Source organism: Alternaria conjuncta (assembly GCF_024043145.1).
Source record: "Alternaria conjuncta strain BMP 0040 chromosome Unknown scaffold_17, whole genome shotgun sequence".
Taxonomy (NCBI): domain Eukaryota; kingdom Fungi; phylum Ascomycota; class Dothideomycetes; order Pleosporales; family Pleosporaceae; genus Alternaria; species Alternaria conjuncta.
In genome coordinates this window covers 89,330-116,399 of record NW_026250106.1, presented here as the reverse complement: position 1 = coordinate 116,399, position 27,070 = coordinate 89,330, and the positions used below count along the sequence as shown (strand labels likewise).

General features: G+C 53.0%; 11 protein-coding genes across 11 annotated transcripts; 3 read left to right on the top strand and 8 right to left on the bottom strand.

Annotated features, from left to right (window-relative positions):
- Positions 1-62: 62 nt before the first annotated feature.
- Positions 63-793, bottom strand: CYP3_2 (Peptidyl-prolyl cis-trans isomerase H; the record flags this gene model as incomplete). Its single annotated transcript, XM_051473645.1, has 2 exons — positions 63-270; positions 327-793. The coding sequence occupies 2 exons, from the start codon at positions 791-793 to the stop codon at positions 63-65; spliced, it is 675 nt and encodes a 224-aa protein (XP_051322430.1).
- A 407-nt stretch (positions 794-1,200) lies between these two features.
- Positions 1,201-1,834, bottom strand: J4E85_009420 (uncharacterized protein; the record flags this gene model as incomplete). The annotated part of the gene is made up of 2 exons (XM_051473644.1): positions 1,201-1,460; positions 1,519-1,834. 2 exons carry the CDS (start codon positions 1,832-1,834, stop codon positions 1,201-1,203), a joined length of 576 nt encoding a protein of 191 aa, XP_051322429.1.
- A 492-nt stretch (positions 1,835-2,326) lies between these two features.
- Positions 2,327-3,811, bottom strand: J4E85_009419 (uncharacterized protein; the record flags this gene model as incomplete). The annotated part of the gene is made up of 1 exon (XM_051473643.1): positions 2,327-3,811. The coding sequence occupies one exon, from the start codon at positions 3,809-3,811 to the stop codon at positions 2,327-2,329; it is 1,485 nt and encodes a 494-aa protein (XP_051322428.1).
- Positions 3,812-5,254: 1,443 nt separating this feature from the next.
- On the bottom strand, positions 5,255-7,129 carry J4E85_009418 (uncharacterized protein; the record flags this gene model as incomplete). Its single annotated transcript, XM_051473642.1, has 3 exons — positions 5,255-6,209; positions 6,564-7,038; positions 7,087-7,129. 3 exons carry the CDS (start codon positions 7,127-7,129, stop codon positions 5,255-5,257), a joined length of 1,473 nt encoding a protein of 490 aa, XP_051322427.1.
- A 140-nt stretch (positions 7,130-7,269) lies between these two features.
- On the bottom strand, positions 7,270-8,595 carry J4E85_009417 (uncharacterized protein; the record flags this gene model as incomplete). The annotated part of the gene is made up of 1 exon (XM_051473641.1): positions 7,270-8,595. The coding sequence occupies one exon, from the start codon at positions 8,593-8,595 to the stop codon at positions 7,270-7,272; it is 1,326 nt and encodes a 441-aa protein (XP_051322426.1).
- A 419-nt stretch (positions 8,596-9,014) lies between these two features.
- J4E85_009416 (uncharacterized protein) lies at positions 9,015-11,645 on the top strand (the record flags this gene model as incomplete). Its single annotated transcript, XM_051473640.1, has 3 exons — positions 9,015-9,134; positions 9,190-10,855; positions 10,906-11,645. The coding sequence occupies 3 exons, from the start codon at positions 9,015-9,017 to the stop codon at positions 11,643-11,645; spliced, it is 2,526 nt and encodes an 841-aa protein (XP_051322425.1).
- Positions 11,646-13,941: 2,296 nt separating this feature from the next.
- On the bottom strand, positions 13,942-14,352 carry J4E85_009415 (uncharacterized protein; the record flags this gene model as incomplete). The annotated part of the gene is made up of 1 exon (XM_051473639.1): positions 13,942-14,352. One exon carries the CDS (start codon positions 14,350-14,352, stop codon positions 13,942-13,944), a length of 411 nt encoding a protein of 136 aa, XP_051322424.1.
- A 1,685-nt stretch (positions 14,353-16,037) lies between these two features.
- On the top strand, positions 16,038-21,428 carry J4E85_009414 (uncharacterized protein; the record flags this gene model as incomplete). The annotated part of the gene is given in 3 exon segments (XM_051473638.1): positions 16,038-18,258; positions 18,275-18,816; positions 18,909-21,428. 3 exon segments carry the CDS (start codon positions 16,038-16,040, stop codon positions 21,426-21,428), a joined length of 5,283 nt encoding a protein of 1,760 aa, XP_051322423.1.
- Positions 21,429-21,586: 158 nt separating this feature from the next.
- Positions 21,587-22,390, bottom strand: J4E85_009413 (uncharacterized protein; the record flags this gene model as incomplete). The annotated part of the gene is made up of 1 exon (XM_051473637.1): positions 21,587-22,390. The coding sequence occupies one exon, from the start codon at positions 22,388-22,390 to the stop codon at positions 21,587-21,589; it is 804 nt and encodes a 267-aa protein (XP_051322422.1).
- Positions 22,391-22,740: 350 nt separating this feature from the next.
- On the bottom strand, positions 22,741-23,567 carry J4E85_009412 (uncharacterized protein; the record flags this gene model as incomplete). The annotated part of the gene is made up of 2 exons (XM_051473636.1): positions 22,741-22,904; positions 22,958-23,567. 2 exons carry the CDS (start codon positions 23,565-23,567, stop codon positions 22,741-22,743), a joined length of 774 nt encoding a protein of 257 aa, XP_051322421.1.
- A 536-nt stretch (positions 23,568-24,103) lies between these two features.
- On the top strand, positions 24,104-26,505 carry J4E85_009411 (uncharacterized protein; the record flags this gene model as incomplete). The annotated part of the gene is made up of 2 exons (XM_051473635.1): positions 24,104-25,014; positions 25,266-26,505. 2 exons carry the CDS (start codon positions 24,104-24,106, stop codon positions 26,503-26,505), a joined length of 2,151 nt encoding a protein of 716 aa, XP_051322420.1.
- Positions 26,506-27,070: the final 565 nt, after the last annotated feature.

The following is a 27,070-nucleotide window of genomic DNA, read 5'->3' as shown; positions in this document are numbered from 1 at the left end:
ACATGGATACCTGTGTACCGCGAATCGACCTGCTTTTATTACCTTCACGCATTCATCAACTCCTAGGCCAATGGCTTTGCGCCTGACAGCTGCCCAGATCCAGCGATAACGACATCGCTCAACGGCTTGTCACCAGGTCCAGTCCTCGTCGCCTCGATCTTCCTTATAACATCCATACCATCCAGCACCTCCCCGAATACGACATGCTTGCGATCAAGATGCGGCGTCGCGGCAGTCAGAATGAAGAACTGAGAACCGTTGGTGTTGGGACTGTTCAAAAATTAGCCAAAGGTCCACCCGTCATCCCACACAAAAGTTCAACGTACCCAGAGTTCGCCATACTCAACAGCCCAGGATGCGTATGCCTCAACTCAAAATTCTCATCATCAAACGAATCGCCCCCAAAGATACTCGCACTCCCCGTACCATCGCCATTCATGAAATCGCCTCCCTGAATCATAAAGTTGGGAATAACGCGGTGGAAAGTGCTGCCCTTGTACCCGCCGCCGCGCTTCGCCTCGCCTGTGCAGAACTGGCGGAAGTTCTCTGATGTGGCGGGTACAACGTCAAGGAAAAGTTCCATTTGCACGCGGCCGGCTGGCTTGCCGCCGATTGCAATGTCGAAGTAGACAATGGGGTTGTCGGGGGAGCGGCGCGGTTTCACTGTGGGACCTTCGTTGGCGACGGGGATGTTTTGTTGAGTTTGCGCGATTGAGGCTGCGTTTTGGGACTGTGAGGGTCGTGCCATTTCGGTTGACTCGCCCGCTTTCTCTTTGCTGCCGCAGATGCCCATCGTGAGGAATTTCGCTGGGGGGTTGTCGTGTAGCGAGTGTAACGTGGAGTTGTTGTTACTTCGGCAGGAACAACAAGAGGGGTGATGTGCAACAGGGAAGTCTGGAGATCACAGAGCCCGAAAAGTTGGGGCTGAGGCTGACAATGGATGATGGCATGGAGCGCTACGGGAGAGCTAGCGGCATCTAGACTGTGGAGGAGAAACAAGGTCGGTGGGCGATCATTCTGGTACGTCATCGGTGGCATGCTTACTTCTTTCCGCATGTGCGGTGCTGCAGGTGCAGGTGGATACATGGGGCACGTGTTTGTATTGATACGGACGCGACTTCCGACGGAATGCACATGCGTGGCACCTATCATGAACGGACATTACACCGCTGTACACCACCTGGGATACAATCCTCCCTTCTACACGACCGCGTTCACAGTGTAGAACACAATGGTATCCTGGATAACCTTGTGGATGTTCGCTGCCGCCGCGATACCCTCGTCCAACTTCGGCTTCGGGGTAGCGAGGTTGAAGTTCTTCGCTGCTGCCGCGCTGAACGTGTCGTGGTCGAATTCCAACAGCGCCAGACTGGCGATAACGACAGCTGAGAAGCCGTTCGCCTTGAACACGGGCTCTTTCTCTTGGAGGTGCTTGGTCGCGTTCGGGATGCTGACGTTGACTGTCACGGTGAGCGTTAGCATTCTGTCTGTGCAGCAAGGGCCGTGATGATAACCTACCAGTCGCTACGACGGTGTTGATCAGATCGGTAGTATCTTTGATGGAGAATGGCGGTAGAGCTAGGGTTGCTCGTCGAAAGCCTTCGCGGTTTACTTCGTGGATCTTCGCTACACCAGCGAGCACTTCTTTGCCTTCGACAAAGGCAGTCTCGAACGAACCGCCCTGGAAGGCTTGTACTTTCTGATCGAGCTCGAGAACAGCGCTATGGATGTTGACCACTGACTGAATCACATCCTGTGCCGTAGGCAGGATTTCCGCAACTGGCGCGCAGAAAGCGATGGCGGGGAGGAGAAGGAGGGGAAGTGAGAAGTGCATGATGTCGATGAGTATCTTGCGATTGAATCAATGGCCTGAAGCGGGTATGAGATGGTAAGAGCGAAACACGAGTCAGAATGATGCTGAGGTGATAAAAAAGCAAATACAACATCCTACGGCTTCCTATTATACACAAACCTCATGGTGTACGGTGGAGCCGAGGCTCACCGTGACATGTCGATCTGGCGTCAAGGTAAGCAATTCGCAGGTTAGCAACCCCGGCTACTGAAAGTATATTCCGCGCGGGCCTGTCGATCACGAACACCTTTCCCCGGATATGGCGCTGGGAACTAAGAACCTAGACTCTTGCTCTCCGGCGACCCAAAACATGACATGACCCCGTCTTGCTGAAAAGAGTATCCCATTTGCTTTACTAAGGATGTCCGGAGACAGGAGTAGGGTTATAATTACAGATTTGAACGGCAAGATCACGATGTAACCCCTCCACTACCACTACCACCACCATGACTACTACCCCAATCCTCGCAAGTCTCAGTACCCCGTCCCCATAATCTCCTTAGCAACCCGCTCTCCACTCCGGATAGCTCCGTCCATATAACCAGTCCAATACGGACTCGTCTCCGTGCCCGCAAAATGCAACCCCTCGGCCCTCATCGTCAGCGCCTGACCATACTTTGTGAGCACATTAGGCGGAGCAACCGCCACAGGTCCTCCTCTGGACCACTCCTCCAGATCCCAGCGCTGCAACACAAACTCCGTGTTGGTCTTTGCTTCCTCGCCGAAATACCGCACGTAGTCTGACAGGATCTTCTCTTCACACTGGGCCGGGGTGAGGGCGTCGAGCGCGCGCATTTCGTCGCCGAGGAGGAAGCCGAGGAGGGCGCCGAATTTGCTGTCTTCGGGTGTGGAGTCGAAGGTTACGCGTGTGGAACCGTTGTCGGAGATGACTTGGGCATTTAGGCCTTCGGTTTTGCGCCAGAAGGGGGTGCTGTAGATGGGGATGCCTTTGCCGATGGATGGCATCTTCATTGCTTGGTTGAGCTGTTGGCGGGTGGTGGGGAGAGCGGGTGAGAAGGTGATTTGACGGAGGAGGGGAGGTGCCATGGCGAGGACGACTTGCTTTGCATGGACAGTGCCTGCTCGGGAGACTACTTTGTAGCCGTTGGATGTCTTGGTGACGGTTGATACGGCGGCGTTCATGACGATGTGTTCGTGTCCGACCTTCTCGGCGAGGCGCTCTGGAATGAGTCCTGTTCCGCCTACGACTCGCTTCTCTTGAGCTCCGCCTTGGATACCAATCAGTCGGGCAAGTGTTCCGACGTTTGTCTCGTTTCCGCCTGCTGCGATATATGCGACGACGTATAGGACTGAGAGTTCTCGTGGCTCCGCAGCCCAGATGGCCTTGCTGGCTGTGGTCAAGACGAGGGCGGCGTCCGCGTGGGGTGCTGCCTGATCGATGTACTGCTGGAACGTCATGCTGTCAAGCTCCTTAGCTTTAGGGTGCGTCCATGGTGCACTCGTGTTGACCTCAGCTGCCCAGTCGTCCAGTTGCTTCTGCGCACTGGCAACCAGAGGCAGAGACTCCATGTCCACTGGCGGTGAACCACCAAGCGCCGGATCAGGGGTATAAGCCGTGCGAGTGCCGTTCCTCCACAAGATGGATTTCCCTTCGCTGTACGTGTCGAATGTCTGCAGTCCCAGATCGGAGATCATCTCCAGCACTTTGTCCTGTGTTGGACCGACGAATTCGGCCCCTACTTCGGTGACGCCGCCATTCTTCAGTGGGTGGTTGTAGACCTTGCCGCCGACACGGTCTCTGGCCTCGAGCACAATGACGGATTTGCCGCCGTGGAGAAGGTCTCGTGCTGCTGTTAAGCCAGAAAGTCCTGCGCCTATCACGGCAACGTCGACTGATTCGGGGACTGCCGTCGCAAATGCGTAGCTCGAAAGGTAGGAGGAGAGCAGGAGGAGCATGGCACTCTTCCCGATCCGGGGAGGATTGAACTGAGAATGCATACTGGCGGTAACGATTGTGGTGGAGATTTGGAAGCTGAGATGTTCGTTGGTGGTGTCTTAACATCGATGAGCAGCTTCCTCATATACACTGACTACCCCATGTCTACGCGTGCAGGTATTCTTGAACCTATCCATGAGGCCTGAATCCCAGCCGTGGAAGTGTGTCAGCGTCCGAATCCGACCAGAAGGGCCGTTACCTTCTGACTGTCAGTACATGCTCAGCCGTGTGTTACCTTGCTAGCACACAAGGTCCTACCTGTCCGAAATAGGTTATTCGCAAGGACAGCGCAATCAAGTAAGTGGTCAGCATAGCTGACTCGATTCAGTAGTGAGGCTTCTATGTTCCATTCGACTTGCTATGCCTAAGAAAGGTAAGTAAGTTCCCCGTTAATCTACAATTGATCGGCTTCGGACCGGTGATGTTTCCGAAGCGGAGAGAATACCCCCAATCCTTGTGATTTCTGGAGTTGTCGGCTCGTGGCTGAATTTTGTGGAACCCGACATGCCCTCTAAGCCGCCTCTTTCTTTGTCATCGGCTCGAATGGGAAAGTCTTAAACTAATCAACCGCATGTCGTGCGATGGCGCGGTGCAAACTCCGGCTGGCCACCACGAGGAAACTCGTAGATTGGGTATTATGCCGAAAACTCTAGGTAAAGATACCCCCTACCTTGTAACTTGTTGTTATGAATGGGTAGTGGCCGCTACTTTTGCTATGGTATCTCGTGAATATGGTCGTAGAATGAAGATCCTTCCTACAGTGGATGTGTCTGTCATGTTGAAATTAGCGCGCACTTTTACTTCATCCACTCCCGCATCTTCCTACTTGGAGAGATGTGCTGTGTATGCACAGCCCACCAGATTCCGTCTTGTGAAACTACATTCGCACACTGTTGATCGTTAGAGTTGCCGTCATGATCCACGCGTACTCATCTTGATCGATACTGACGGGTCGGTCCTTCTACGGCCCAAGAGTTCCGAGCCCCCCGAAACCTCCATTCATCTCGGGCCGGCCAGCGCTGGATTCCGAAAACCGAAGGCAAAAATTTAGACAGTCGATGTTTTTGATGAGTGGGTTTGCCGTCGGTAATCGCTGACGATGGGGGCTTAGGAGTAGACGTAAGCTGGGCTATTCCTGTTAGATTAGGTAGCCTAGCCTAACCGAGCAAGTAGAGAGATGGGAAGTGTAACCTCTTGGACATTGGTGAATTTTGTGCTAGATAATGGTATGGTCGCCATCGTGAAATCCCCAGATACAGCAAAGTCTGGTTGCTACCCTGGATGTGATGTCCAAATAGTGCGCTATGGCAGGATCTAACAAGTACGGACTCACTCTGTGGTAACAGAGTCTCGCGGAGCATGATGAACCTGGAAAGCTGATACGTCGAGAAGCTGCTGAGGATGCACCTCAACGTATCCCCGTCCCAGCATACTGCCCACGATCCTTAGACACCGATCAGCCCCGCGTTATCATTTCCCTTAACCTCCGTCTCGAGCTCTTGCACCCATTCGTCAATAACTTTACTCAAAGGGTTGGGCTTTCGTCTGACGGTTTTGATCGTGCACCGATAGCCCAGCTTTCGTAGACGTAGAAAGGCAGGACGTATGAGAACAAGGAATGCTCTTAACGCTGCGATCGGATCTTCGGCGAATCCAAATCTCACGCTGAGATCTATCTGCGTCGCTTCCTTGAGTATGAATAAGCTGTCGAGAGCTTCCAATAGGCTCTTTTGCCAATGTGAGTCTATTTCTCCTCTTCTATAGCTCAATTGAACTTCGAAGGCGAACTTAGTGATCAATTCCCGAGGTCGCAGCCTAGCCCCAAACCGATCGTTGTTGAGCAATGTGTTTAGCCATTCGGCCGGCCATCCTTCGCAGATCCAGTCTGCCCACATGTTGAAGGTGCTATTTCGATACCAGGCTTCCATAAGCTCGTGAGCTACTCCGGGACTGATGACGTTGTCTCGCCAATAATGTTCAGGGCAAAGCCAGTCGTCCCGTGAGCGAGGTTGTGGCGCAAAGTATAGATCGTAATCTTGCCTGCGATATACGTGCAGTAGATCTGATTCTGCGCAAGGATAGCAAGGCCGAAGGGTGATATCGAGTCGGTGTGGGGTCAGGTACTCGTAGACCATGTCGCGGATTTCACGTGGCAGTGTCGTGTACATGGCAGGTCCGATAACGCGACACACTGCGATGTTGTACAGCTCGGTAGCTTTCCCAAACTCCTCGACAAAGTCTCGCGCTAGGCCCAAGTTCGACTTGATGAAGTCCATGGTGGGCGCTGGAGAACCGTCGGCTTCTGCGATGACGTGCATGAGATCTTGGAGGCCGTCATGGCGACCGACAAGTTGTTGGTAATCGTCGAGCGTGTCCTTCTTCCGTTCAAGTCGCAACAACCTGGAGGGAATTAGTATCATTCACCAATTGCATCTCACTCTTGATAACTTACCTGCATAGTGTCTCCCACCACTTCACTGTCTCGTATGATTCAACCATGTATGGTGGGCGTGCCATGATGGTGTTGCAATTTACAGGTAGGAGAAGACTGCAGAGGTGGATTATTCAGATCGGACAAGGCAAGAGCGCGGGCACGGCCACTGGAGTAAGACAGAGGTGACGATTGTAGCGCACGGACCTGGAGCGCGTGTTCACGTGAACGCTCCTTCATGCAGTACAGGGCAACCAAGAGCAAACAACAATCAGAGTCATGTTTCAGAGAGCATGCGATGAATTCCGACTCTTTGCCCTTACGATTTTGCAAGCTTCTCCAATGCGTCGCCATCCACACGCAAGCCTACCCATGCCGTCTTCCTTTGCGCCCCTATGATCTCGCTCTCGTAGAACTTCAGACTAGGCTCATTCCAGTCCAGGCAGCTCCATTCGAGCCTCCTGCCTCCGACCTTGAGCACCTCTCCAGCGAGCTCCTTAAGGAGTCTCTTGCCATAGCCCTTCTTCCTGTAGCTCTCCTTGACGAACAGGTCTTCCAAGTAGATGCCTGGCACGCCTGTCCATGTGCTGTAGTTGTAGAAATATAGAGCCATGCCTGCTACCGTGCCGTCGGGGTCGCTGAGGAGGAGTGTACGGGCGAAGCCTTCGGAGAAGGTCGAAGTGGAAGGATCGTAGTGTGCGAGGGTGCGTGTCAGGATTTCTTCAGTTGAGTCGACCTTGTCACTGGCGTTTTCGTAGAGCGCAAGCTCCTTGATAAGGGCTAGGATGGTAGGAACATCTGCACGGGCTGTTAGTAGGCTTCTACTGTAGGTTGGGGATACTCTACCTTCACGGGTCGCGTGGCGAATTGTTGCGCTTGAAGATGCCATTGTGCTTGTCAAAACGTTGCTCAATGCACTGTGGTCAAGGTAGGTTGCGGGGTGCTGCCTACTTTATGTACATGTAAGACGCGCCCTACTAACCGCGTTCCAAGTTTGTGGGGTATGTACTTAGTGCCCCGCCTCAAGGGCTACGACACTTCCCGTTTTTGTCCTCTCGCGGCAGCACGTTTTCTCTTCCACTCATCCAATTCCCTGCGTATTGGGTGCTCCTCTGGAAGCCGTTCGGCAAAGAAGGGAAAACGCATGTATTCGCCCTCGGCATTCCGTGGCTGGACATGCTGTGATTTCTCCAACAGATGCTTCTTGGGCGTCTTCGGGATCTTGCCTGTAGCATCAACACCCGCAAAGAGCGTTTCATCTGTAGGGACGTTGTAAAGGCTGGGTTTAATGTACTTCATAGGTTCGCCCCAGATTGTTTTCCATCGCTTCTGCTCGTCGTCGTACTCGACCTTGCAGCAGAGCATGAGGAGCTTTGTATACATGCGTTTCATGAACCTAGGGTTGATGGTATGCGGTCGCTGCACGCCTGCAGGCATATCTGCCCTGCTGGGCTTGTCTAAGGCAATGCCTGCTTCTACTGTGTGGGCGAAGAAGTCGTCTTCTATGACTGGCTTAGCACTCAATACTGAAGCGCGGCCTCTCCGTCGGACCAGATCGATCTTTCGGTCGCCAACGATCATGGCATGTATGTTATCCCACTCTTCGATCGGCAGTGGAGGAAGTATCCTCGTCATCGTCTCGGCATACCAGCGTCGGACATTGTTGATGGCGCGCTTGATCGGCATGGGTCGCTCCCAGGCATTGTTGATAGGCGTCTTCATGGCTGGACGCTTGATCCCTCGGTGTATGGAGATGCCCTTCTGGTACTGCGACTTGAGGACAGCGCGCAATCGGGAGTAGCGGCTAGAGATGTTGATGATATACTCGGTCTTGGAGGCGGCTTTGGGCGCATCGAAATACTGCAGGTAGCGCTTGTTGCTATAATAAAGCTTCTGCAGTGGTGCCTGCCCTGGCTCGACGGGCGGTGCGAGTGCGCCGCCGTCCATGATGTGGTCTGGCGTCAGCAATCTTTCCAGCAAGAGGTACTTCCTCCTTCCCATGCGCCCATAGGCGAAGAAGAGAATCTTCTGCAGACATGGTATCTCGCCCAGGTTGGCCCGGCGCAGGAAGTTCAGACCCTTCTGCCCTTTCCTGAGCATTGGTCGTGTGCGCTCATTGATAATCGCTATCTGCCGCCTTTTGAAGCTCCTGTGCCTGTACTTCTCCACGGCCTGGACGTCGAAGGAAGCCGTCGCATTTTGCTTAGGCTGATAGGCCTTGAATCGGCTGACGATGTAGCGGCGGAAGTAGGTGCGGGCTGTCGCATCGGGCAGGTACGAAGCCTCACGCAGCAGGGCACGCAGCAGATGGACTGGCCGCAGACGTGACGCGCTCTGCTGGAATGGCGTAGGCATCCGGGAGACGAGCCGGAAGGTAGCAGACGGGTCGTGGCCGTGCTCTGGGCAAGGAAACTCGGGCGGCGGCTGATTGGCCGCGACGCGTAGACGCGACCTCTGGAATCTCCACTCCTCTAGAGTCTCCACGAGCGACGGCACATTCACCCCCCGCCCACCCGCATATCAACATCGAGTCCTGATACGGCGCATATCGCCTATCGCCCATCGCACCCTCCACCGAGGCTTCCGCTTACGGCCCACGCCTGCGCACCCCGACTGCACCTGCCCACGCTGCGCTCAGTCTGTGTCCGCGCCTGCCCCCATGATCGTTTGACCCGTACAGTCACCATCACCACGCCCGCCAGCACTGCGCTGACATAATGCAAGTCGCGCGCTCGTCGCTATCCTTTCCCGCAGGTTCGCCGCCCCAGTCGGCCATGTACGCCAACTCTCCCCACAGCCAGGGACTCATGGCCGCGCCCGCTGGCTTCAACCGGTCCTTTTCCGACATGAACGGCTACCAGCAGCACGCCATGGAGAAGCCCCAGATATACACCGTAGGCACCACCACCACCGCATTTGCGCAGTCGCACCAAGTCGCTGACAATCTAGGCTGTTTACTCGGGCGTCTCTGTCTACGAAATGGAAGTCAATCGGGTCGCTGTTATGCGCCGACGCTCTGACGGCTGGCTCAATGCCACCCAGATCCTCAAGGTGGCTGGCGTTGACAAAGGAAAGCGCACTAAGGTCCTCGAGAAGGAGATACTAAACGGCGAACACGAAAAGGTCCAGGGCGGCTACGGCAAGTACCAGGGCACATGGATCTGCTACCGCCGCGGAAGAGAGTTTTGTCGCCAGTACGGTGTCGAGGATGTCTTGCGCCCGCTGCTGGACTACGACGTCAGCGTCGATGGCAACCAGGGCCAGGGCCAGGGCATCGAGACGCCCACCAAAGAGCAGGCCATGGCAGCAAACAGGAAGCGCTTCTACACCCAGAGCATGGACGGCCGCACTACTAGCCAGAGTGTCGGCGGTACCTTTTTCAGCAACATCTCCTCGACAGCCACCAGCGCACTTGCCGCCATGAACAAGGTCGCGCGACTGAATTCACCCGCACCGCGACCCGCTTCCTCCTCGCAGGGCCGAAGAAGCATGGCACGGCCGTCACAAGGTCCCCTCGCCAGCCAAGAATCGTTCCGCACCAGCAGCCAGCAAAGCGTAGCATCGGAGCGTAGTTTCAGCGGGCAGAACGGACACACCGACTCAGCCTATGGCACAGGCCTTGAAGACCCGCAAGAGCCGCCAAGGAAGCGCATGCGAACATCCCAAGATGAATCCTACTCACAACCCAACGGCGCAGACATGTCCATGCGCGATCTTGGCTCGCCGACAGAACCAAGCGAGAGCTTCTACCAACACCAGACTGGACAGCGCATTGCGCTTCCCGATGGCGAGGTTCCCTCAGCCCTGCCACCTCTACCGCACCCAGACACCAAGCACAACGAAGAGAAGCAAGCCATGCTTACGGATCTATTCGCGGATCAGACTAGGACAGACTTCACGAACCATCCAGCCATACTTCACCTCTCCGGCGCAGATCTGGACATGCCAATCGACAACACCTCAAATACAGCTCTACATTGGGCCGCCACACTGGCCCGCGTGTCACTGATGAGGCTACTGGTTTCCAAAGGAGCGAATATGTTCAGAGGAAATGCCTCAGGTCAAACACCACTCATGAGTGCAGTCTCCGTCAACAACAGCCTGGACCATAGCTGCTTCCCAGAAACGCTCGAGATCCTGGCGCCACTTATCGAACTCCGCGACTCCCAGGGACGGACGATACTGCATCACATCGCGGTGACCTGTGCCATAAAAGGGCGCGCGGCCTCCAGCAAGTACTACCTCGAGGCACTTCTTGAGTATCTCGTACGCAGCAACATTGGCGCCAACCAGGTGCCTTCTTTCCACGACACCAGCAACTACCCGAAACCAATAGGATTGATGAGGTTTATGCAAGAGATGGTTAACGCACGCGACAAAGCCGGCAATACAGCTCTCAATCTCGCAGCGAGGATAGGCAATCGCAACATCATCTCTCAGCTCATGGAAGTTCAGGCGGACCCGACCATACCCAATCACAAAGGCACGAGACCGATCGACTTTGGTGTTGGCAGCGATCTCGGCGACGGCGAAGTCATAATTGCCGCAAACAGCCCCAGCAAGGGCAAGGCGCCCTTGAGCAAGGTCGAAGAGACTAGCCGAGAGATTCAACCCTGTGAGTTGGAATTCCTATCTATTACAAGAAATCCGCTAATATGGTTACAGTGATGAATGGCATTCTCCAGTCCGCTTCAATGCAGTTCACGCAAGAAGCGCGTCTGAAACAAGACACCATAGATCAAACGAATGAGCTGATCACCCAACTATCTACTCAACAGAAGCAGGAGCAACAAAGGCTAGAGTCACTACGTGCTCGGTTACGTTTACGACAAGATCGCGCTAAGCGGATATCGAATCTGAAGCGTTGGCTTGAGCCGCAACGGCATATGCTCTCCGTCAATGCAGGGGACATTGATTTGCACGAGAAGAAGAGGATAGGATACGCCGATGCGGAAGGTGCAGGCATGCTCATCAAAGAAGACGACTTGCCTTACGAGCTCCGGCAAGCAGGCGACCATCTGGATTGCCGCGCATCAGATGGAGCCCCCTATCTGTCGACAACCATTCCACTGGACCCTGCAACGCTCAAACAGGTATCGCATCAGCCACAATATCAGGCCTATGCAGTCCAGCAACTCCCCGCCGCCTCCGTCCTCCAACAACGACTACACACCTACACGAACGCGAACGGTGCACTACTCAAACGGAGTAAGATGCTGAAAGAGAAGGACGGGCAACTGGAGATGATGTACCGCAAGGTCGTCAGTCTATGCACAAAGGTAGAAGAGAACAGGATTGAAGAATGTCTCGAAGGCCTGGTGGCGGCTCTGGACAGCGAAGAAGGCGAGGGTGTGGAGGTTGGCCGTGTCAGGGAATTTCTGAGGAAAGTCGAGGGCGTTGAGTAAGAATTGTCACCGATTGACACAAGCCGTTGATTCGGCCAACGATGGATCTGGACTTTGCGACGCACACTGATGGTCATGCCGGCGAGCGGACATTCTGGCGTTGAGGGATATCAGGAGGGGACGGTTATAAACTTGCTTGCCTAGGCATGTATTGTAGCGCTTCAGTGCGGTTATTCTATTGGCGTATTATCTGGATTCGGTCCGAGAGGCGAATGCCACGAGTTTGCGTAACGCCCTTGTCAATACTATAATACTTTACGACTTTTACGCCTTATTATTGTTGGCGATTGCCGAAGCCGAGGCAGCAGTCTAAGCTAAGAGCAATGACTGTCTCGGTTCAATAGGGTCTGACTCTTATCATCCGATGCGCTAGACACATGCAGTGGAAGCGAGCCGCTGATGTCAGCCGTCTACAAGCAAACTTCAGCGCCTTGAACGCTCCTACCTTCCTACACCACAACTCCTGTCAAGCATCATGAACACTCACCTTGCCGAACAGCCTTTCCGCCTTCTTGATCTACCACGCGAGCTACGGGACAATGTCTACGAATCTGCGCTAGGCTTCGATAGCTGCCGAACAGCTCGCTATACTATCCACGAATACTCAAACCTGCATGCGGAGGCACCCATAGTAAAGCGGCGGCGTCTTGGCACTAATATACTCCTCGCAAACAAGCAGATCTATGATGAAGCAAAGCCCTTCCTGTCAAACAGCAACACTTTCGTGCGCGTCGAGGTTCAGAATGCCAATATACAAGACTGGTTCCACGGGCCCGGCCAACCGATCCACATCTTTTTCATCAGCCACACTGGTGGCTGCATACCAGAGCCACACCCCAGTTTGAGGGAAGAAGAGCCAAAGGTCTTCCCGCATTGTGAGATGGACCTCGTCTTTCAGCTCGACCGGTTTCTTGGATCCTCTCGCTCCTCTCGCTCCTTGATAACCAGGATAGTGATGCTGTTGTCGGACCTGAGCGAATTCTGCAAGAGATTGGAGATTGAAAGGATGCACCATGGCCACATGAAAGTACCAGATATGGGGGTGACGTTACGCATCACACTGAACGCAGGTACGAACACTGACGAGGAAGGAAATTGCGAGGTTCCTTCACGGCGTATACAAGAACAGCTATTACAACCCATACGAGATGGCATCCGTGGCTGCGCCCGTCTCAAGATTGAAGGCTGCACCCATGAGGATCTTCTACAAGACACGATGCAAATCGTCAAACAACCATACTGGCCCGATGCTCATGTTCTCCTCACCGAGCTTTCGATACACAGAGAACGCGCTGATGACGTTGAGCATGCCAAGAATGACTTGGCTTGCGTAGCCGCCTGCACAAAAGGTATCAGCGTAATCGACCGTCTGTCCAATCTCCAGACGCGTTTCGATGAACGACGTCTTCCTCCATATATTCGCGCCGTTTGGGACGAAGTAAAAGAACATTCCTATCACTTCCACATCACCATCGCCCGCTGCCTACTCACCCAGCTCAATCGGCTTTCTTCTTCCGAAAATACCCGTCTAAGAAGTTCCGAGGAGCTATTTGAGGAACTATCTACCATCTACGCCGATGTGTTCCACGTCCTCCAGTACATTGTGCAAGGCGAATTCCACAAACCCGGCACAGCACCCGGAGTTCACTGGTTTCCCACCTTCACATACCGACCCTGCTGTTTTCCGTGCCAGGAGTCATACTACCTACTCGCGTCGGCTGGACGCATCATCCTGGAAAATGCAGATGCGGATGCGGATGTGAGAAAGTTCCCAAGACGTCAGACCCGGAAGCAATTTATCAAGGAAACGAGAGCATATTTGCGAAAGGCTTGGGAGACAAGTTGGAAGAACGAGGTATATATAGAGGAGAGGAGACGGTTCGAGCGGATTGTGGGTGTGGGTGTGGATGTAGATACGTGGTCGGTGCAGAAGAGGTCTTGGGTTGCGCCTCCAGGTTCAGTGCGCGGCCCTCGTGGTTGTTGTACACCGTCACAACGATGGAGGAGAAACAGAGGAGACGGTTCGAGCGCATTGCGGGTGTGGAGGTAGATCCGTGCTCGGTGCAGACGGGGTCTAATTGGGTTGCGCCTTCGAGTTCAGTGACACTTTCGTCTCAGGCGCGTGGGGAATTGATGGGTAATGGGTTTGCAATTTTTCTACATGAAGTCGCATGAAGAGTGTTGTTAATATTTCTCATTTATCGCTAACCCCGTTTCCCAACGTTGAAGTAATATACATGCGCAGTAATCCGACGCATCCCCATATAAGCATCCGCGTCTACCTATCACAAGCCTCCTATCCTGCATTCCCGCCCTTAGCACTAGCCTCAGCAGCTTGTTTCTGATGATAGTTAAACGCGCTCATCAACATCGCCTGATCAGCCTTGATAGCGGCTTTAGTAGTCTTCTTCGGAGCCTTCTCCACAGCTCCCCTCGTCTTTTTCGGAGTCTTCCCAGCAGTCGCCCTAGCTCTATCTAGAGCTTCCTGCGATGGGATGAACCGAGGAGTCTTCTTAGGAGGAGCAGGAGCCTTCTTAGCAGGAGTAGCAGCCTTCTTAGCAGGAGTAGCAGCCTGCTTAGCAGGAGCAGTAGCTTTGTACGCCGCTGCCTTGTCCTTGTTCCTCGCCCTCGCCTCTTCCTTCGACTTCTTTGTTGCCTGTTCAGCCTCCTCTGCCTGCTTCGCCAACACAAAGTCGGCCTCTGTCATGGGATTTTGGATTGCCTTGGTTTTACAGTCCGCACAGCGACCTGTCGCCGGATTGGTGTCTTCCTTCCAATGGACTGTATGACATTTGGTGGGGTACTTGCTTCCTGCTGGTGTTGGTACCCTGGAATCTGCACATCGCGTTGTTTGTTGGCCAACGTTGATATAGGGTGCGAATCTTCCACCATTTCTGTTACATTTGGGGCATTTTTTGAAGCGGACGCCTGTACACATCTTTGGACTGTGGTGAGTAGATCTGCTGGTTTGTGGGTTTGATGGATAAGTGGTTTCGGTGACGTTGATGTGGGATACAGATAGGGTATTTGGCGAGCCAGAAGTGAGGTGTATGTACACGTGGTCGATGTCAAATCGATGTGTTGAGTCGTAGCAGTTGAGTATAGTACTTTCTTGATTGATAGTCGTGTATATGAGGAAATAGATACTTAGAGGACTCGAGAGCGATTTATGTCTCACAGGTACATTGTAATTCACACTCCTAAGCTTGAAAAAAAATGCTAAATCACATCGCAATATCACAATATCCATGTAGCTCCTCCGCAATTCAAGTAGCACCAGCGTTTCCATCATCAAATCCGCCCTATTGATCTCCCCACAGCTCCTTCCTCTTGGTCTTCACATCCTTGTCAAATCTCTCCTTCGCCAGCCTCATTCTTTCCAGTCTCTGTTCGTTCGGCGTCATTTTCCCTTCTGCCTTCCTCTGTTCAAATGTCTTCCGTGATTTACAGACTGCACAGTCCCCTTTCTTTCCAATCTGATCGCGCATGACGGATTCGCATTTAGGCCTTGAAGGTTCCTTTTCTGTTATTGAGTTTATGAATGCTGGACATCGGATCCATTTTGTACCGCCTTGGAGGTAGGGGTCGTGGGCTTTGCCGTTGTTGCCGCAGTCGGGGCAGACTTCGCTGTTAACGCCAATGCACATAGTTAGTCGTGGCGATGTGTGATGAAGTCGCGGGTGGACGCTTGTTGTATGGTAATTAGGTGGCTTCTACGAAGCTTATTTGGCGGTAAAGATGGGAATTTCGAATTTGGTAGAGCTTCTGTGCAGTTCCCGGCTGTTTAGTTTAATCCTAGGCGATGGGTGTAAGCGCAGTGTTAAGTCTGGTTATATCTGCACACTCCCCGAGAGCTAAATTTATAGTCAGCGTGCTTGTAATAAACAATTCACCGGCAGGCTAAACTTCACTCTCTGACTTTTGAAGAACTGCTATATCACAACGAGCACGCGCGATGCTTTTTACTTGAAAGTTTGATCGTGGGGTCATTATGCTTGTTGCTCGAATAGGAATTCAGTTAGAATATAGATATTGAAGTGCTCTTGAAAAGAATTCAGAAGAACAGGTCAGTCACAGTTCTCAGACTTCAAGATTATACACGAGGGTATGACGAACACAGGCTTCCAGGTGCTGATCTGGTGATGGTCTGAGCCTCTTCACGCACTCGAGTTCGACATCAATGCCGCACATTCAACGAAAGCTTCACAATCTGGTTTTGGAATATCTCCTATGCCATGTATAAAGTCCTAGGCGTAGCCAATGTTCTAAGGCCATTCTTTTGACTATATTTACCCCAAATAGACACCAACTTCTCACATCATACAGGCAGGCCTGATTTTACCTACTTCTTAGTTCAATTAATCGAGTTACATACCAACGAAATCATATATCATGGCGGTCGCACAACCAGTCATCGCTGTTCATGTCGCTATTGATCCACGCAATCAAGGACTTCCCACTGATGACTACGACACCGATAAGTCGTATCCTAGCGAAGTCAGCGATGAAGATACTAGAGACAAAGTAGAAGACGATAGTGACGTGGAAGAGGAGTTTGATAGCAAGATTGAAGGTACAGGGGACGACGAAGATGAGCACTTGGAAGACAGCGACGTTGACGGCAGTGACTATGAACGAGCTTCAGACGATGAGACATCTGAGAGCGACAGCGAACATGAAGACGGCGGGTTGCCACATCATAAGTCAGCTAGCAATGTCCAAGTACCGCCTGTTGGCTACCCTCAACAAGCTTCCGTGGTTCCAGAAGCACTGAGGCCAGGACCGAATGGCCACGATCCCCAGGCAATGCCTCCGCAGCAACGCCAAACTTCTAGTCTAAGAGCTCCAGTGCATCCGTATACGCCTTCTGAATTGAGACAACCAGATCGGCGCCAAGATATCTCTCTTCAACAACAGCACTTCCAAGATGTTGCTCCGTCTCCTCCGCAAACTGCGCAAACCTCCCGAACAAGCCTGCCGTTATGGCAGCAGCCCTATCAGCATTCGATACAAGAGGAAGAAGCGGAAGACGAATATGAAGAATATATGGAAGAAGCAGAAGGGGAGGAAGAAGGCACCGACGACTATGACGATCTAGCGCGGGGAACAATTGTTCAAAGACAATCATACGAGTCAGCAGAACGCCAAATGCAGATGCCTTCTCAGGATCAGGTAATGGAGCGGCAACGCCAAGAGCAGATCAGAGCTGCACTGGCAAAGAAGGCTTCAGACGAGCGAATGGCGCAAGAACAGGAAGCGGCCGAAGCCGCGGCGGAAGCAGCGCATTATCAAGCGCAGCGACAACAGATCCAAGCCCAAAGACAAGAAATTGACAGGAAGCGCCAAGAGAATATGCAAGCTGCCATGCAACAGAGACAGCTAGCACAGCAGCAAGCGCAGGAAGAGGAAGAGGAAGAAGATGAGCTCGCAGCACAGCAAGAAGCCGCAGAAGCGGCGGCCAGCGAGACTGCCCAGCGAAAGTTCGAATATGCACAGCGTCAACAAGCACTTCAGATGCAACGAGCGCAGCAGAAGCATGCGGAAGATGAACTCGCCGCCAGGGAAGATGCGGACTGGGCTGATCAGGAAGCCGAAAAGGCCGAGGCACAGCAGCGGGCCTTCCAGCAGCAGCAACAGTGGCAAGAACAACAAAGAGCCCAAGACGATGAAGAGTATCAGGCACAACAACAGGCACAGTACCAACAGCAACAGTTGCGAGAACAACAGAAAGCCCAAGAAGTTGCAGATAAAGCTGCTCGGAAGCAGGCAGCAGATGAAGCTCGCCAGTTTGCAAAGCAAGAGAAAGATGCGAAGAAGGCGGAGGAGAAGGCAGCAAAGGATGAGAAGAAAGCTCAAGAGAAGGAGAGAAAGGATGAAAAGAAGGCTGAAGAGAAAGAGCGAAAGGATGAACAGAAAGAGGCTGATCGAGAGGAACGTGAGACTCGTCGAGTGGAAGATCAGGAGGCCAAACGCGAACGAAAGGCCGAGGATGATGAACGGCGGAAAGAACAGCGCGAGATGGACCGTGAAGCCCAGAAGGCTAAGCGGGCGAATGATATAGAGATGAAAAGGACACGGGCAGAGGAAATGCGAGAACGTAAAGCTGAGGATGCCGTTCAGCGACAACAGCAACAGGAAATCGATAGAGAGGCCCGCAAGACTCAAAGAGAACTCGATGCGGCCGAGAAGACTCAACGAGCACAGGAGCAAGCCGAGCTCAGAGCAGAGGAAGCATCTCAACGCATTGAAGAACGCTCCGTGACACAAGAGGCCAGAAAGGCGGAGCGAGAAGCCCAGAGGCAGATGCATTTAGCTGAAAAGCGCGGCACGATGGAGGCCACGGCTGCTGAAGCTAACCATCGTATGGAAGAACATGCCATGGAACAAGAAGCAAAGCGTGCCGAGCGGGAAATGGAGGTCCAGAGACGCCAGGCCGAACTAGAAGATAAAAAGGTTCGACGAGGCACTGAAGCTGAGGAGAAGAGATTGAGAAAGGAGAGCGAAGACGAAGAGCGAGCGCACAAGAAGGCTGCTGATCAGGAAAAGAAGAATCGCCAACAAGAGGAGAGGCAGCGTATGCAGGAAGAGGAGGAAGAGCGACAGATGGAGGCTGGTAATGCTATGGCGAGACCGCAAGCCGATGGAAACAGGGCAGTTGGAGGGCATGATGAAACCCAAGGACATCATGATCAACAACATGGCAGTCATTCGGATGACAATCATGGCCACCAACGAGGTAGACACTCAGATGCGCAGCATGGCGACCCTAGAGGTCCTAATCACGCAAGCGGAAATCATCAAGATCGCGCAAGACAACCTGGACAACAGGGTCAACAAGACGGTCGCCATGGGGACGGTAACCATGGCCACCAACAGGGAAGATACCCAGATACGCGACATGGCGATTCTAGAGGTCATGACCATCCGGGCGGAAATCATCAAGATCATGCGAGACAAGAACAACAGGGTCGACAAGACGGTCGCCATTGGGACAGTAACCATGTCCATCAACAGGGAAGATACCCAGATACACGACATGGCGATTCTAGAGGTTATGGTCACCCAGGCGGAAATCATCCGGATCACGCCGAAGAAGGACATGGTAACGGACTACGTCAAGAGAGACACCCATACATGCAGCGCGGCGATACTAGGGATCGTGGTCACCAAGGTGAGAATCACATGGATCACGCCAGTCATGGACGTGATGATGAACTACACCTGGGTATGCACGGCGTACCAGGACCAAGGCAACACGCACAGGCGGGGCGAGAAGCGCAAGAGGCAAATTTGGAGGCTGCGCAGAATCCTAATAGCCCCAACGCTCAAGGCAAAGGCATCAACAACGGAAACGGCGCGAATGCGAACGGTGCCAAGAAGAAACCTGTGATGGATCGAGAGTTGGTCTTGCAGGGAAGAAAGGACAGGAAAGAGGCAAAGAGGTTAGATAAGGCTGCGGGGAATGATTCCAATTCTCAACAAGAGAGCGCAGGTGAACCGATTAAGGAAGGAACAGACGACACACAAAAAGATGCTGCTAAACGACCTGCGCGTACGGAGGCTGAGATAAAGGAAGCGCGGAAGGCGAAGAAGGAAGCGAAGCAAGACAAGAAAGCCGCGAAGAAAGAAGCCAACGCACAGAAAGAAGCTGCTGCCTCAGGTACCAAACATGACAATACGACTAAAGATCAGAAGAGCGCAGATGGTCCAGCCAAGGGGAAGGAGAGCGTAGAAGATAGCGCAAAGACTAATCAGAAGATTGCCAACCACACGATAACCAACAAGACTGTCAACAACCAGACAATCACCAATCAGACGATTACCAACCGAACGATCAACAACGAACAGGTGACGAACGCCAAGACCGAGAAAGGGCCCTCTAATAAAGATATCATCAAGGAGAAGAGAGCCCTAAGAAAGGCTAAGAAAGAGAAGGACGCTGAACATAAGGATTCTGAACATAAGGATTCTGGAAACAAGGGTTCTGAACCCAGGGATGCTGAACATGAGGACGCTGAGATTAAGGAGAGTAAGAACGGTGGGGCGAAGTCAGACAGTACAGACGCAGACTCCAAAGTCGCCAACAAGAAGGCTAAGGATGAGAAGAAGGATGCGGATGCAAAGAAGAAAGCCGAAGCGAAGGAAGCAGCCTCGAAACTGGAAATGGTGCACAAGGCTGAGAAAGCTGATGAGAAGAGCGAAAAGAAGGGGGGTGAGAAGGTTGGTAAGGAAGTTGTTCCATTTACCAACAAGCATGCCGATAAGTCTGGGGAGCCAAGTGCTGCGAAAGCTGAGAAAGATGCTCAAAAAGCGGAAGAGGCCCGGAAGAAGCTCGAAGCTAAACGAGTCGCATCTGAGAAGAAGGCCCAAGACAAGGAGGAGAAGTTGAAACTGAAGTCTCTCATAAGGCCTGAGTCCTCTGATGCCAAGAAAGCCGCCGAAGCAGAGAAGCAAAGACTGAAACTCACAACCAAGGAAGCGGCCAAGGACAAGAGGCTCGAAGCTAAGCAACTCGCAATCGATAACAAGCCACATGATAAGGAGCAGAATTTGGATCACAAATCCAGCGCGAGGGAATTCCAGTCGCTTGAAAGCCATACACAGAGCTCTGAACATCGAAAATTCAGCTTATTCAGATCGAGTGCGAAGCATGAGGCCACGGATACCAAAGCGGCCGAAAAGGCGGAGCAACGGAGGCTGAAGACAGCAGCCAAAGAAGCCGCAAAGGGACAGAAGCTGATAATGCAAGCCGAAGCGAAGGAACGGAAGCTCATCACGCAAGCTGCAGCGAAGGAACTGCGCACAGCCTCTAATAAAGCTGCAACAGAACAGACGCCCACAACACTGGCCACCGCCAAACAAGGAGCCGCCGCACGAAGAGACCAAGAAAAGGAAGAGAAACGTCAGAAGAGAATAGAAGCCCGATTGATGATTGAGCAGCCGAAACAAGAGCGGAGTTTGGTCAAGTTTGGAAAGAGAGAGCATGATCAGCCGAAACAAGAGCAAAGTCTGGTCTTATTTGGCAAGAAAGGCCATGATCAGCCGAAACAAGAGCAAAGTCTAGTTAAATACGAAAAGAAAGAGCAAGATCAAGCTGACAAGAAACAGCGGAAGGCGAAGGAAGAGGAAGAGAAACGCAAGAAGAAGGAGGATGCCCGCGTCGAAGCTGAGCGTCTGAAAGGAGAGCAGGCGAAGCTTAAAGCAGAAAAAGAAGAGCTTCAAGCCCAGAAGAAAGTGAAAGACAAAGCTGAAAAGGCAGAGAAGGATAGACTAGCAGCACTCCAGAAGGAAGAGAAGAAGAAGCTTAAAGCTGAGGAGGACGAGAAGGTCGAAGCTTTAAAGAAACAGCACAAAGAAAAGGAGGAAGAAAAGAAACGCAAGAAAAAAGAGGATGAAGAGTTTTCTAGAGCTCAACATATGGCAGACCAAGAGAAAGGTCGAGCCGCAAAGGAACAGAAAGATAAGAAAGAAAAGGAAGAGAAGCGCAAGAAGAAGGAAGACGACGACTTCGAGGCAGCGCTTCGAAAAGCAGAACAAGAGAGGACTAAAGCTGAGCGGCAAAAGAAAGAGCCGGTTGCAAAGGCAGAGTTGGTGAATGACGCCGCGTTCAGGTTAAAACTTGATAACCAGCATAAAGAATGGGAGAAGAAGAAGAGGAGAGACGCTGCGAAGAGTGCTGCGAAACCAGCGGCAGTGTCGGGGTCTACAGGTGCAAGGAATGCTGCTCCTACTAGGAAGGCTGCTCCTGCTAGAAACGCTGCTCCTGCTAGAAGGCGGAGGTAGATGGGGAGTCGAGACTGTTCGGTGAATGCTGTACAATGATGTACTGGTGGTATGTAAAGTCGTCCGTGATATAGCCTGCGTCTTTCTATCCTCCGAACCTCCATGTGTAATACTCCACGCCAATCCACATTCCCACCAACTCTTACAACTCCCCAATGCTACTCACACCCCTCCAAACTCTTCTTGTACTCCTCCCACAACTCCTCAACCCCCTTCCCACAACACCCCTTCCACAACGCCTCCCCATCATACTTCCTCTCCCTCATCCCCTCATTCAACCTCCTAACAACATCCTCCCCATGCTCCTTCTCCAACCACTCCAGAAAATAGCCCGTCCGCTCATACCCAGCATCCCACTCACAATCCCCATGCCTCTTCCAATGCGGCGGCGCAAACCCCGCCTTCAACCTCACCCAATCCGCGACACCTTCTGTCAACCCCGTCGGCGCACTCCCAAACCCACTATGCTGCCAGCAATGCACCATTTCATGCACAAGTACACCTAGTATCTCTTCCTTCTGCCGCGACTCGGGTACGTGCGAGATGTAAGACGTGTTTAGGTGGATTTCCTTGTGGTCGTCGTCGAGATCGAGACCTGTTGTGTATGCGACTCCGTCCATTTCGCGGAGGACTAGGGTTACGGAACGCGTGCCTGGTATGCATGTTTTGGGGAGCCCGCTGTAGAGGTGTGTGAGGACTGTCGCGACGGCGTGTTCGAGCGCGTGCGACGCGTGTGTGAGGCGTAGGAAGGCGCGGGTGCCATTTGAGGAGAGGTCGCGGAGTTCGAGACGGAGGAGAGGTTTGCGCGTTGGGGTTACGGCGTCGGTGACGAGTGGGAGTTGGGTAGTGGGGTCGGCGAGCGTGGTAGCGTTGGTTGTGGTTGTGTTGAAGGGGTGGGTTGGAGGTAATGCGGAGGATTGCGGGGCGGGTGGGGTGGAGGACGTTGGGGTGGTTGATGACATGGTCTGGTATTGCTTTGGTGTCTTCATTGATTATTTCTGTAGAGGATCTGAAGGGCTTTTATAGAGGAAGAGTTGGAGGGTTGTTGCTGCCTAGATGTGGTGCTATGCTACGCAAGAGCTCTGGAGACGTGCACTGGTCCTCGGCGAACGATAAGATACCGAGCCATGGTAACCGCAAGGCCTTATTCTCATCAAACCAAACAGCTCGTCTAGATTTCCTGACCATCTATCTTTCTTCGAAGCTAGTCTATCGTCTAGTCGTAATCATCATCGTCGTAGAGTTCTGCAAGTACGCAGGTGTGACCGTCCAGTCTATCGCTTATTCCCATCATTTGGATCCATGCATCTTCTCACGAACTTTGGAACACCTCTGGAAAGATCTTCCGTAGCTCCTGTAAGCTTCTGATCTGGTACTTGCTGGCCGGCTGAGCAGGTGCGGGATCTTTCTCGTCAAGCAGATGCGCCGTCTTCCAACCTCGTCCCTCTGCTGCCTTGCAGTTGATGTAAGAATCATCTGTATCGATGTATCAGTAAAGTGCAATAATATGAGATGTTATGAGCACTCACCGACGAAGTAGCACTTCTCGTTCGACTTGATGCCAGCCTCCGCCATCGCCTTGTCGTACATCTCCACGTGCGGTTTGCAGTAGAACTTGTCCGAGCCATAGTCGCAGAAAGTGATACCCTCGAACAAATCATCAATCTGCAGAAGCTTGACGACGCGCTTGCCATGGGTGATGTACGCATTGGTGAAGAGCCATAAGCGGCACTTGCTTGGGTCGATGTCCTCGATCAGCTTGCGCAGCTCGGGGTTGGGCTTGATGACATCTTCCAGTGGTAACGCGTCATCTACTTTGCTGTTGTACTCCAGTGCATTGACTTTGTGGTGTCGGACGAGGCCTTCAATCGCGAGGCCATATTCGCGGTAATAGCGGTAGTGGAGTTCATTGGCGTCTTCTTGGGACAAGCTGAGGTGATTTTGGAAGAATTGATCGATCAGCTCAGCCATCATCCGGTGGATATCAAGACTCTTGGGGTAGAGGCAGTTGTCGATGTCGAAAAAGAAGACTGGCTTCTCGTTCTCATCGATCTCGGCGCTGTTGTTAGCCGTGGAGTCATGCTGAGGCTGTGACCGGTACTCCATGGTCTCTGGCGGTGCTGCTGTGTTGAACGACATGGTTTCGGTTCTTTTGATACGATACAAACACTCAAGATGGTGATTGATTTCGGATATCGAAAAGGTGGGATATGTGTTGTCTATGTAAGTGGCGCTGGAAGATTCCAAAGGTTGTCTGTTTAGTGTAAGTTTCGAGTTATGACGCACAGGATATAGTGGTGGCGTCATACCTTGTCGCAGTATCGCAGACCAAAAGAAAGCCAATCTTCACTGTTTTTCTCAACTAGATGCGATTGCTGCATTCACAGTTGTAGAAGGCGTGATGGGTACATGGAGAAGTCACCATCCCCTTCGGGCCTAGTGCTGGCGCTGGCGCGTGCACCTGCTGAAAACCAAAACGCGCCGTGGCTCCGACATTCATTGCCCACTCGCTGGCGTGTTGCTCTCCATACACTCATTCTCCTTCATCATCTTCTCACCCCGCACAGCTGCGGGTTTCGCCTGTATTTGTATAATCGCCAGTCTTGCGCTCGCTTGTTGGTGTTCAGTACTAAAGTCAGTTCGCGTCTGTTGTGATGGCAGCGCCAATCGCTTCCATGTCGACAGCCGCAGTGCCGTCGCATCTGAACGGTGCCAGCGCAGTGTCTGCAGAGGTGCTTCGCGAGGCCGAGTTCCTCCAGAAGATTTTGCAGATACGCGACCAAGTGCTTGCTAGCCAACACCCGCGTATTCATCTTCCACCCAAAGTAATTGAACAGGTTGCACCGCGTCTTCCGCAGACTGCCTCTAGCAGACCCACCACCAACGGCACACCCAACGGATCTTCATCGCAACTATTTCCTCCGCGTCCAGCATCTTCAGCACGCCCTCCCACGTCTCCTATACCCCCTACACAACGACCCTACTCGGCCAAGTCGTCCTCTTCGAGCATCGATCCCATCTTGCTCACAAAATCCGAACACCTGGTCAAGGCGGAACAGCAGCTCAAGCGGCAGCAGATAGAACGCGCACTGAAGGACCAGTTCGATAAAAAGGGCCGTGGCAACGATGCAGACGAGCGAGAAGCTCTCATCGACGTCGAGCAGTGTTTGATCAAGGCCCACCAACTGGTCCCGCCTGTATCTGGCTTACCGTCTGCGACTAACAACAGCGACGACGTTGAGTCATTTGACGAAAACTCGTACTACTCTAGCAAGGCGAACAGTTGGTCCTCAGAGGATGTTGATCGCGCTGACCACACGCATGCTGATGCAGCTCCACTGACATCACAGGCGCAGCCCACAGCTCAGCAAGTGAATGTCCACGCTCGCCCAGCCGAGCCCACTGTGATCGACCTCGATGAAGAGGCTTATGAGCCGGCCGATGACATAGAAATCTATGAGCCTGAGCCTGCACAGCTGCACGAGGAAGGCGAGGAGGAGGAAGACTACTCTCCACCTCCAGCCGAGATTGGTCCAAGCGAACCCTTGAGGGGTCGACAGCGCAACCGCCATGGCGGTACGAACGGGTATGATACTACAAGACTTCTCTTCTTCTCACTTCCATTCTCTTCTCGCACATTGAGTCAGCGACCTGCTTCGCGACAGGTTCGTCCATCCAGGTTGTGGCATGACCCTGAGTTTGGTAGCGAGCGTCGCTGCATTATGGGTCACCATCTCTGCTGCCTTGAGATCAGTCATAGCTGTCCTCGCATGTCTCTATTCCAGTTTCCAGTCTTCCTTCTCTTTTCCTTCCTGTAATCATGCTAACGTTTCGCAGATCACGCCGTCAAAGTCCGACCGGTCCCGCAGCACCAGTTCACAACCCTCGCAAGCGGAGACGAGAAGAGAAACGCGAGCGCGACGAGAAGAAGCGTCAGCAGCAGGCCAACAAACGCGTTGTCAACTCGCCAGAACCGTACATCAAGGAAGAGCCGCAGTCACCACCTCCTTTCACGGCTTATCCCGACTCACAACCTAGTAAGCGTCGTGCGCTACAGCCTCATCCCGATGAGGTAGAGCTTGTTTCTGCGCAAGGCAGCCCCAGAACACAGCCCGTCTACTACCGCGACCCGGAACCTATGGCACGATCTTACCGCCAGTACGACGAGCCCTTGTCCCCGACCGTCATACGCACGCCGCAGCGGAAATCGTTGCGCGATGAACAGGACCTCAGGCGGGTCGCAAGTCTGCAATATGCTCGACGCCCCTACTCGCCAGGTGGTGTTAACGAGATATACGCAGCGCCAGAGCCTCGACAGATTCGCGCAGCATCGCATGCCTTTGTCGAACGCGCCGATGCGCCCATTTTCCGCGAAGCCTCAGCCCGCCCATCAGCCGCACCCAGATACGTACGCGAACGTTCGCGATCACCTATACATGAATACATGCCATCTCAGCCGCTCATGGCTCCGCCGCCACGCAGAATTGTGGTGGATCAGTATGGACAAAAGTACTATGCGGCACCAATGGATGCGCGAGAGTCGATGGCGCCACCTAGCAGGCGAGTGGAGGTTGAGCCATACTACGAGCGGGCTGTGACGCGGGAGCCCACGATGCGTGCACCGGCACGACCAGAAATGTACGAAGAAGAAGCTGTTCAGAGAATGCCCCCGCCTCCTCGACGTTATGTCGAGGCGTCGGAACCTGAAATGATGGAGAGCCCGTATAGGCAGAGAGAACCCTCTCGCCGTCCTGTAGAGGTGGAATACCGCGCTGCGCCACAGTACGAGGAGATGGGCCCGCCACGAGAGTATGCTTCAGCGCGATCGTACAGTATGCGGCCAGAAGTTGTTTGTCGAGAAGTTCCGGAAGGCTACGTCCGACACGAGAGCATCCAGCCGTCGGCTGTTCGCGCCTCACAGCCTCGATTCCGTGAGGTCAGTGTGATGCAGGAGCCTTTTGATGAGCGTCGCTATGTTGGCGCACCTCAGAGCAGGCGATATGTTGAAGAAGGACCCATGGAGGTCGCTTCGGAGCCGTTTGTGGGCGAGCCGCGTCGCACGTACATGCGCTATTAGCATGGTGGAAGTGTAGCTGTAGGATAGTTTGGTTAGTGTTTGAGACGAAGAGAGTGTTAGTCTTGTAGAGAGTTGTAATAGTCTGTAGCATTGACTAGGCACTGTTGACGCAGTGTATTCACTTCATGCAATTCGATAGTATCAGACGCGACGAAAAATATGCAGTTCAGTGACTCGACGCAGCAGTGTCTCAGTGCCGCATCCGCGCAGGACGCTTCTCGGCTGTGGTGCCGACTAGAGCGTGAGATTTGCCTGATCGAGCCTGGCGAGCGGGCAGCCGTCATCGCACTGCAGGGGAGACGTAACCACGCTCTGGGCTCTGATACCAAGAGATGTGCAGAGGCAAGCTCTCGAGGTAGTGTTTGGGCGATTTCGTCACACGGACTGTTTCTCCCGCAACCGAGCCTGTTTGATGCGTGTGGGGAGGGTTGCGTGGAGGGCGATGAGCGACGACGGGGAGCTGTATTCTAGATTTCTATTCTTACTCGGACATGGCATGATGGTGTACTCGTAATAGCCAGCCTTGTCGGAGCGTCAGCTATGCTCGTTTAGCGATAGGCCCGTG